At 42.6% G+C, this 10,336-nt stretch overlaps 1 protein-coding gene across 3 annotated transcripts in view; it reads right to left on the reverse strand.

Annotated features, from left to right (window-relative positions):
* ERO1B (endoplasmic reticulum oxidoreductase 1 beta) overlaps positions 1–3,041 on the reverse strand; it is a 53,711-nt gene extending 50,670 nt beyond the window's left edge. For all 3 annotated transcript variants that reach the window (XM_046653849.1, XM_046653848.1, XM_046653847.1), the window contains exon 1: positions 2,717–3,041. In XM_046653849.1, the coding sequence (XP_046509805.1) occupies positions 2,717–2,818 (102 nt within the window). In that variant the 5' untranslated portion in view covers positions 2,819–3,041. The remainder of the gene's footprint in view (positions 1–2,716) is intronic.
* Between the last annotated feature and the right edge of the window lie 7,295 nt (positions 3,042–10,336).

A 10,336-nucleotide genomic window follows, 5' to 3' on the forward strand; every position in this document is an offset into this window, starting at 1 on the left:
TTTTTTATTTAAACACATTAAATATAGTGATTTAAATTGTCTGATATTTTTAGAATCTGAAGTCATTACAGGTTTATTTCTATAGTCTATATTCTCATACCTCATTCAGGATGCCTTGTGTGTTTTGTGATTTTTTGACTGTTAGAAGGTTATTCCGCTTGGCACTTTATCTTCAAGAATTCTTTAGGGCCTGCATTGAAAATCAGTTCTTCCAGAGGGGATGGATATTCGCTTTTACTAGTAACTTGGGGCATACCAACCTGGGACTGCTATAAATTTTCCACGTGAAGCTTTTCCCAGCACAGGTGGCATGAATATGGGCTGCAAATCTCCATAAGAGCTGGTTCATGGTTACAAATTCCCAAGGGAGTTTTTTTCCTTCCCCTAGCAAGTTTCAGGTCCCTCTAGTTGTGGCATGTGGGACAACACCTCAGCCTGGCCTGATGAGTGTTTCGATGGTTCGAGTCCTGGGCGCGGACATGGCACCACGCATCAGGCCAGGCTGAGGTGACGTCCCACATGCCACAACTAGAGGGACCTGCAACTAGTATATACAACTGTGTACTGAGGGGCTTTGGGGAGGAGAAGAAAAGAAAAAAAAAGATCAGCAACAGATGTTAGCTCAAGTGCCAATGTTTAAAAAAAAAAATCTAAGCCTTCCCTTTATGCTTTACTGTTCATCTTGCAATTTAGTATATGGAAGAGAAGTGAAAGAACTGGCCAAATTCCATTTTTTTATTTTCCTGGGTCTCCTGCTTTATTTCTATACCACCAAGAAGCAAGCAGACTGAGATCAACTGCAGAGACCAGAAAGGAGCATACTAGGCTCCACTTTAATCTCGTTCACTTACTTAAAAGTGCGATATTAGTCATGTAAGCTCTCTGAACTTGTTACCTCAATAGCCCCACTTCTGAGAGATATATCAAATAGAATGGGATAATGTATATTGAAACATGTTACAGATTCAAACACTATCTAAAATATGATCAAATACTATATTAGAAAGTACCACTGGTAACAAAAACCAGAGTATTCACTTTTGAGGACTGTTTGGCTCAATGCTATGCACAAACCTTTAACTGTTGAACTCCATATATTCATTTGGACATAATGAAGTTAAAGTTACGTATATTATTTGCACATAATAAAATTTAAAGTACACATGCAATTATAAAACTTTAATACACATAATTAGTGGTAGGTGAAGAAACTTAAAATGAGGCTTCTAGATTGGTGACAAAGTACACAATTAATGTACGCTATATAAAAGGAAAAAGAGACAATGAGAAAAATCTCATTTTAGAAAAATACCTATATGCAATTTCCACTCAAAAACACCAAACAAGTAACTCAAAAATAATTTTGCCAAAGACAATATGAAAAATGTACTATTCATAAGTCTGGTAGATACGCCCAGATTTCCACTATTTCAGTGTTTTCCAAGTGGGGTTAAAAGATAGTTCAAAACATAAACACATGACAGTTACTTGCAAGAACTGTTTAAAATGCTGATTTCTGGGTTACATCCAGATCCACTAAATCAGAACATCTGGCAAGTGGGGCCAGAGAATCTCCATTTTTAACACTTTCCCCAATACCAAAACCGAAAGTTTGCCCATTTTCATCAAACCATTCATTGTTAAAATACTCAAACATAGACAAAAATTGAATATTCAGACATTCTTGGATTTAGAACACCATAACACCGTGAAAAAGTGTTTGAACAAAGTCAGAAAAACATGTTTACACAGTGACATTCAGTTACCTTTAATTTTTCTTAGCAATTAGCATTTAATTGCTTCAAATGACATCTCCCCTCATTATCGGGCCACCTGAGACACGTTTTTTTTTTCTCTTCCCTCTTAGTAGTTTTGCCACTTTGCAGCAGGTGCAGACAAGACACAGCAGCACCTGGCAGCAGTCTATTCAAATTCTACTGTAGAAAAAAGAAGTAAACACCTCTCCGAAGGCTAAAGGCTCTGGTCACCTAACCCTCCGACTTCCAGCATATTGAGAACACTTTTGAAACATAAGCTTCACGAAGACAACCCTCAAACCCTAATTTACCCTCCAGCCATCATCTCACTACTGAGAGAGCCACGAGGCCAGACACAGACCCCCAGTCTCCTACTTGGGCTCACCTGGTGATGCCACTTAGCAGACAAGGTACAAGTTGGATAAACATCTAGCAGTCCTGAGCAAGGGAAGATACTTGAGCAAGGGTAAAAGCCGAGGGGCTCTCGAGTCTAGAAGTTCAAGGAAGTTAAGTCTTGTCTCCCTCCCATCAGTCCGCTTTTGAGGGCTGCAGGGTCTGTCACCTACTCTCCATCAACCGCCCGCCGCCCCGCCAAGCCCTGAAGGGGCGAGCTTCACCATCTCTCTGCGTGCTCTCTTCGCAAAACAGCCGAGGATGCTTTCATTGCCGTCCCATCTCCCGCCACACTCCCAGCCGCTTCAAAAATCAGAAAGATACAAACGAAAACATCTCGGGGACCGTCACCATCTTCCTCTTTTGACTGCCATTACCCCATGAGTGTCGCCATGCCCGCACACCGTAAGCGGTTCGCAGGCGTTTCCTGGACTTGATTGTCAGGTTTTTAGCCCCCAGTCCTTTCCGCTCGCCACAAGCCACCTCAGGGTCCGGCCCCGGCCCTCCTCAAGCCACAGCCGCGACCCGTTCGCCGGGGGTCCCCGGCCGCCATCACTCGGGCTTACCTGGGCCTCGACGACGCTCGGGAGGAAGCTCAGGGTAACCAGCAGCTGCACTGCGGCCGCCGCCCCCTGCCCTGCGCCGGCCCGCCGGACCCCCCGGCTCATGCTGACCTCTCCCCCCACCGCGGCCGGCCGGTCCCCTCGGGGCCGGGGAACGGCGGGCGGCCCGGGCGACGACCCAAGGGGACTGCTCCCGGCGGCTGAGAGACTCCAGGGTCAGAGGTCTGCACGCCCGTACAGAGTCGGGGTTCGCTCTGCCCGGCGCCCGGCAGCGGCAAGTGAGGCCGGAGCGCCGAGCACCCCGACTTCATCCCCTAGGCGGCCCCGCCCCCGGCTTCCCCTTCGCCCTGGCCACGCCCCCTCCGAGCGCGGGGCCTTGTGGGAGCTGTGGTCCCGCACGAGTGTGAGGGCGCCTCCGGTCGGAAGGCGGGGTTTGCGGCCGAGCGAACCCGGGAACTACAACTGCAGAGACCGCTCCGCCTCCCCGGGGCCTCGGACTCCTCGGTGGCCAATGAGGTGGGACCACGCGGGCCTCCAAAACAAGAGGAGGTGCGGGCGGGTGGGGCAGTGAACCCTCCCCTCCGGCCGGCCGCGATCGCGGCACCCCCTACCCAGGCAGTTGCTCCTGGAAACGAGGCGGCGGGGGACGTCCCGCTGTCGTCGTTTCTTGGCCCCGCACTCCGCTAGGCTCCAGGATTCGCCCAGGACCTACGCGAATTAGAAACGAAGGGCGCGGGATCGTCCACTTTCCGCGTGAAGCGTTTTCTTTGGACTTTTCTGTAGCCTCACATCTACTGCACATAGATAAGCCACCTGCGACTTGTGAAGGTGGCTTTGGCTACTCTTTCCGTTTGTATGCCCCAGACGTGGATGTCCTCCTCTGCCTCGTGCCCCTCCCACTCCTGTATTGACACATACAAACAATGCACCCTGAAGAATGGCAACGAACACAAAAGTTTATAATAAAATATGGGAATGGGGATAAACGAACAGAAAAGCATGGAGTGATAGACTGGGTTCAGCTGCCACTTCTAAAACACTGTAGTTTATGTGGCCTTAGACACTTAACCTCTATAAGGCTCAGTTTGTCCATCTATAAAGTAAATACAGTAATACCCTCCTCAAACATTGTTCTGGGACTGCCTAAGATTACATGTAAAGGGCCTGGCATAAAGGAAGTGTTCAATGAATGATAGCTGCTATTGGTTTTATTAATATCCTTGATTTCTAGAAAACTGGTAATACATCACCTTACATATGTAGTGTGTATCAGGTTCCTATTGCTTCTATAACAAGTTACCACAAATTTATTGGCTTAAAACAAAACAAATTTATTACCTTACAGTTCTGGAGATCAGAAATCCAAATTGCATCAGCAGGGCTGTGTTCCTTCTAGAGGCTTTCAGGGACAATATGCTTCCTTGCCTTTTCCAGATTCTAGAGGCCATTAACTTAATTATGTCTGTGAAGTCCTTTTTGCCATATAGGGTAACATGCAGGTTCTGGGGTTTAGGGCATGGACATCTTTGGGGGGGCACTAATCAACCTACACATAGTGCTTTACACCTTTTGGAGCACATTCATAGTTTGTGGGGTCTAGTGTAAAATGAAAATGCAAGTTCTTGGTTCGAAAAATATTAAGAATTTCAAGACAGTGATAACACAGCATTAAACCAAGTGCAGGGCCCTTCTAAGCACAGAGTGCTGTGTGACTGCCCAGAAGCCAGCCCTGTCAGTCCTTTTCCTCTTCAGCAACTCTTCCTCTTCTGCCTCCAAAAGGGTCCAGCTTTTCCCCAGCTTAAAAACAAAGAGAATTTTTGCTTGATTCTTCCAACTACTTTTCCATCTCTCCTCTTCTTTGCCAAACCTCTATTTTCTGTCCTCTCATTCCCTTCTTCCCCTCATGTAAATGTGCTCTGTCCCCATCATTCTACTAAAGCTTTTTCACTTATCAAATCCAGTGGACTTTTCTCAAGATTCCTTGTTTCCGTACTGCATTTGATGTTATTGGTAACACATACTTCCTGGGATTATGTTATAAAAACTCCTGGGAATTTTTTATTGTTGTTAAAAATAGAGTGGATTTTAAATTTTCTTATTATAAAATTTCAGGTCCTTGGATGCACTTTTAATCTCAGTCCCTCCAGTGCTTGTAATATCAAGTGCAGAATCCACAGCCTCTAGTTAGAGCCCTTCTAGGTTTGTTGCTGAAAAAACAATTTGAGTGATCAGTTGATGGAAAGAGGAAAGCAGGCACAGGACTCCAATGCAGGGGTCAGATAGCTTTTGTTCTCTTTGTTACCTACCCCAGAAAGTAACAGCAACAACACCCCCTATTTGTTTCTAGCTCAGAAGCCCGACATACAATTTCTGGGGATGACTGTGTTTTTTCCCTTGGTGAACGAAATTGGAAATCGCAGATGTTTGCCATGAGATACGATGTACCCGAGTTCATTTAGAGTGATGGCTGTCGGGATCTGTTTCACTGTTAATGTGTTATGGGAGGACTGTTCCTTCCTGAGCAGACTGCTCTCCTCTTTGTTCTCTCACCCTGGCTCCTGGTTTACCTTTGCTTTCCCTAAAATCAACCACACTGAAACCAGCGCTGTGAGATGGATCTATGATGTCACCCCTGCTTCCTGCAGAGTTCCACGGGGATGTGCAGTTGGAATCTTGCCATCCCTAACACTATAGTTGGAAGTGGTAACAGTGGAAGGAAAGTGCACACACTAATCCCCTTTGTTTGCCACCCACAAAAATCGGCTCTAGGCAATTTTTTTTTAAATAGCAAATGAGAAAAATGTGGATTAGTTTACATACCAGGAAGGCTTCACCTCTCATGCCTCTGGAAAGGTAAGTCCATCAGGACAGCATTCAGGGGCTCTAATTCCAGGGCATTACCATTGGACTGATCAATTCTAATCACTTTTAGTCCTTCGTCCCTCCTATTAAAATTCAAATTCCTTCTAGAATTTAGCTTGCAGGGAGGGAGCAAACATCTTGATCGATGACCCTGCAAGACTACAGGGAATGAGCACGAGGTAATTACCCAGTGAGTGTGTGAACAGTGAGTGCTACTCCTTTCAATTATTTATTGAAGCGGAAGGGCTGCTGATCAGACAAAAGCAACAGATGTCCTCTTTGGGGGATCGTGTTTTTATTCAGGTTCTCCACTTGCACTTACTTTTTTTTTCTTCGGCTTGTATTTACACATTCATTAAATCGTCATGGATGTCCTGAGTGTGGAACACCAAAAAGGACCCATCAGGACACTAGCAGCCCAGAAATAGCAACAATATGCCTATTGTAGCTAATATAATTTGTAATTTACTAACACCACCTGGAATAGAGGAACCTAATTCTCTGGAACTAAGGTATAGAATAAGTGACCACATTTTTCGAATGGAAGAATTTTTGGGCCTCCCAGATCTGTTAACCTGAAAAAGGTCAGGGCCAGCTGTGAAGTCAATCAGTACCACTCCCTCCTTGCAAGCAATGACAATTTGTAACTGATTTGGTCGGGACACATTATGGGAGGGGATTAACGTGGAGGAACAATCTTAGCATGGGGTAATTCCACTAGGGCCAGCCATGACTATATTTCCCGTGTTTCTTAATGGAGCCAAACAGAATCAGCAATGGATGACCTCAGTGTACTTCACTTTTTCAAATGAAGAGTGTCAAAATATGCTTAAGTCAAGATTAATCTTATTCATGTTTGAAATGTAGTTACACTGTCATCATGCACAAAAACAGATATATGTTTACTGCAGTTTCACTCCATTTTGTTCTCAGATACAAGTGATTCCCCCATTCCTCTCATCTCTTTGTTTCTCTTCCCCTCCTTTCCACTCTATATGTCCCTCTTCTCTGAGAGGATGGCCTAATTACCTCATCCTCATAGTCTGGAGTGAGTCATCCAGAGTCCAAGGGCACTTCTCACCCAAGACCTTCATTTAGCACTACCACTCTGCTGCTCTGTATAGGAGTTAGCTTTTCCTGTGTATACGTGTATTATAGACATCTGGAGTGTAAAGTTTAGAGGACCCTATCTTCTTATACTGCATTCTCTTAGTGGCTATCTCAGTTCCTGGGAACAGTAGTCTATAAGTATTTGTTGATTGACTGATTAATACTATTTGGGATCTCAATTCATCTTAGAAGACATCTGTCTCAGAACCAGTTCTGGATGTGGTGCCCCTGAATGTTTCCTGTGGACAGCTGGGAACTGACTTCGTCGGCCAGGAACGTGGCTGGAAAAGACAATAAGATGAAACTGGTGGCCTTTTATTAAGGCAAGGGATTACAGTTCCTTAAACAGAGGTGCATTTGGGGACTATCCAAAAGACTTGTCAGAGGACTGGTTGAGACCAATTACTGGAAATCCATTACTTTTTTTCTCAAGCACTATTGATATATCTATAGCTAATGGTTGTTGAAGCAAAGGCTTGAGAATTGTCTTGAGTAGATTACGGGAATGGTTAAGAGACTTTGTGAATCGACAAAATTGCACTAAGTATTTACATTTTCAAGATATCATCAAATGTATTGTGTTTCTTTGATGATTTTTTGGCTTGGTTAACTTGTGACTTCTAATGAAGGAGGAAATCATTGATGAATGGTTCTAAATAAAAGTCAAGGTAATGGGGTGGAAATTTAATAACACCGGTAATTTTCACTCCTGATAGCAAGCTGAATTGTGATTAATGAAGCTGCTGAGTAATGGCAATCTGTTGTGTTTAAACAACTGTATTTGTAGATAGTACTGGTGTGTTAACAACTGGCCACAGCAATTTTTTTAAAACTGGATTTCCACCTGTACCTTAGTTATAAAGGGAATTTTTGCTTGATGATAGGATTTCTGATTTTACTAAGGGACTTTCTTCCCCTTTTCTTTTGACAAGTAATAGGGATTAAAAGTAATCAAAATGAAAGAACTTGGCTGACCTGTGACTTGAGTTCCCTACCTAAAGCATTCCTGGTTTTTCTTTAATATTTACTCAGCTGTGACACTCTCAAGTATTTTCACTTAACAGCATTAAAGCTGATAAACAAGTAAGTTAGAATTATTTCCATTTCTAAAGGAGTTTACATGGTGATACGTGCAGTTTGGATAACACCTTCTTTTATATAACAAGCATATTATGGTATTATACCAGAAGTTAATATATAATGTGATCAGGAGAAAATCTATAAATACAAATAATTGGGAGAACAGAATCATAATTCTGCCAATTTCATTCTCCTACCTAATTTCTATAATGCAAGAGACTTCACATAATCACACAGTTATATGTAACTACCTACACTTTGGGATTATCTGACTTCTATCTACTGTCCTACTCCATTCCACGTAGGGCCCAGGACACATCACAGTGAGGGTTAACACTGAGAATGTTTCCACAACGTAAAAACAAACATCACGGCAAGTAGAGAGTGACAAGGTCATGGAGACGGTGACTGCCGATGGGGAAAGGCAGAGAAGGTCATATATGGTCAAAAGCAGCTGCTGGAGGGGTTTTTGTGTTGTCACTGACTGAGTTCTTCCCTCCTCTCAATCTGTACCCCAAGTCATGGAAACCTCAAGAAGTTTAGTTTCTCCAAATTCAGTTGCGTTTTCCTGAGTTCAATCAAGTACGTGTATTTAGTCCAGTCATTTGCTGCATCCTTGCTTTGTGCTACTGCTTCATGTCCAAGGCTCACTTTCACACTTCCTCCCTCTACTGCCCTACTGTCCCTTTCACTCACCCCCTACCCCCAGTAGAGTCTGGTTTTTATTGTGCGGTCTCAGTTGGGCATCAACCTCCTGTGCATCATTCTCTCTCACTTGCCAACATCTTGACTCAGATTTGGATTCCATTTGGCCTCAACAGAATCACATACTTGCTAGTTTCCGTTTTGTATTATTTCCTTTGCTCTATTTAGGGACTTTTGATTATCCCTCCTAGATACACATTCTTCAAGAATCTTCTCTTTCTACTTGAGAAGGATGACCATCTTGCAGTTAGAATGTTACATAAAAACCCTGTGCTCTTTTCTGGAAAAAAGACAAGCATAAGACATACTCTGCAAGGCACACACCTCTACCTAATACTTCTTAGGGTTGGAATCCCAGTGGAATTCTCCTTGTCTGTGACTGTCCACAATCACCCACAGAAGCAGGATGAGGCACCATACTAAACTACGTTCTTGGAACTCTTCTAGTACCCCAAGGATGAACAGGTTGTTTAAACCTCTCCTTTCTTCCATGATTCCAGGAATTCACTTTCTATTCTGCTACACAATAAAACCAAGTAGCTATTTCTTAGAAAATACTACCTATTTTCATCAGTCTGCAATTGCCACTAATTTATAAAGCAATCAGAAAACCCAGAGAAAATATCCAGTTATTTTAGAAATTACTTTATGATTACTTGAGAGAATCTTCCCCCTCATTATCAGGTTCTGTTCTAAAAATGTCTTAAAATCTGATGCTTCTAGTCTGTGGTGCTTTTATCAGGCATCCATGGATTTATCATACAACTAAATTAGAGTGATTCTTCACTGTACAACATAAGTTAGCAAAGATCCCTTATCAAACGCCTTCCATGTAGTTTTTTAATCACCATGTGTAAAAATTTATCAAAAATGGCTCTAAATTTTTTAACGACAAAAGAAGATTTTGGAAATTAGGAGTTATGCTTATTCAAAAATTTGTGTTTATATATGAAACCTTTGTGAAATCATGTTTTAATAGACTTTATTTTTTAGAGCATTTTTAGGTTCATGTAAAATTAAGCAGAAAATACAGTTCCCATATACACCTACCCCCAACACACACAGCCTCCCATATGCCAATGTCCTCCACCAGTGTGGTACATTTGTTACAATCAATGAACCAATGTCAACACATCATTATCACCCGGAATCCACAGTTTATTTTAAGGGTCATTCTTCATGTTATACATTCTGTGAGTTTTGACAAAGGCATAATGATACGTATCCACCATTATAGTATCATACAGAATAATTTCACTGCCCTGAAAATCCCCTGTGATCCACCTAATCATTCCTCTCTCCCCAGTGAAATTATTTTTTAGTAAACTTCCTACCCTGAGGCTTATGTCACAAATGGAAAAAGTCCATATCAGCTGGAATTAATTCTAACCATGTAGATGAAAACAAAATGAAACAACAAATTCATTAACCTGAAATGGCTTCTCTCCACTCTGCATAATATGCTTTCAAGAGAAAAAAATTGATGAATGGTTGTGTCCAGTTATCTTATTAAACATTAATGATTATCAACTCAATCTTCTGACCAAAATTATGAACCAGGAAGGTGGGATTTTAAATCTTGCAGCAATCCAGTTACCTTGAGCTAAATCAGAGACAATAAAAGTGTCTGTAGCACTGTCAAGGTTATGGAAGAAAATTAATATACAGGACCTTCCTTGGGTGGCTTTGGGACAGCACCATACAGCTCAGACTTTCCAGATCATTCTGTGTCTTCACCTATAAAGTGACTAGTGCTTCAGACCAGAATTAGCTTGGAATTCTTTGCACCTCAGCCTGCTGCACAAGGTTTTTATGTAACCTGCGTTTCCCATTTTGTATCTATGTAAAAAGCATAATTCTGATTTG

The sequence above is a fragment of the Equus quagga genome, chromosome 2 (genome assembly GCF_021613505.1).
Source record: "Equus quagga isolate Etosha38 chromosome 2, UCLA_HA_Equagga_1.0, whole genome shotgun sequence".
Taxonomy (NCBI): Eukaryota; Metazoa; Chordata; class Mammalia; order Perissodactyla; family Equidae; genus Equus; species Equus quagga.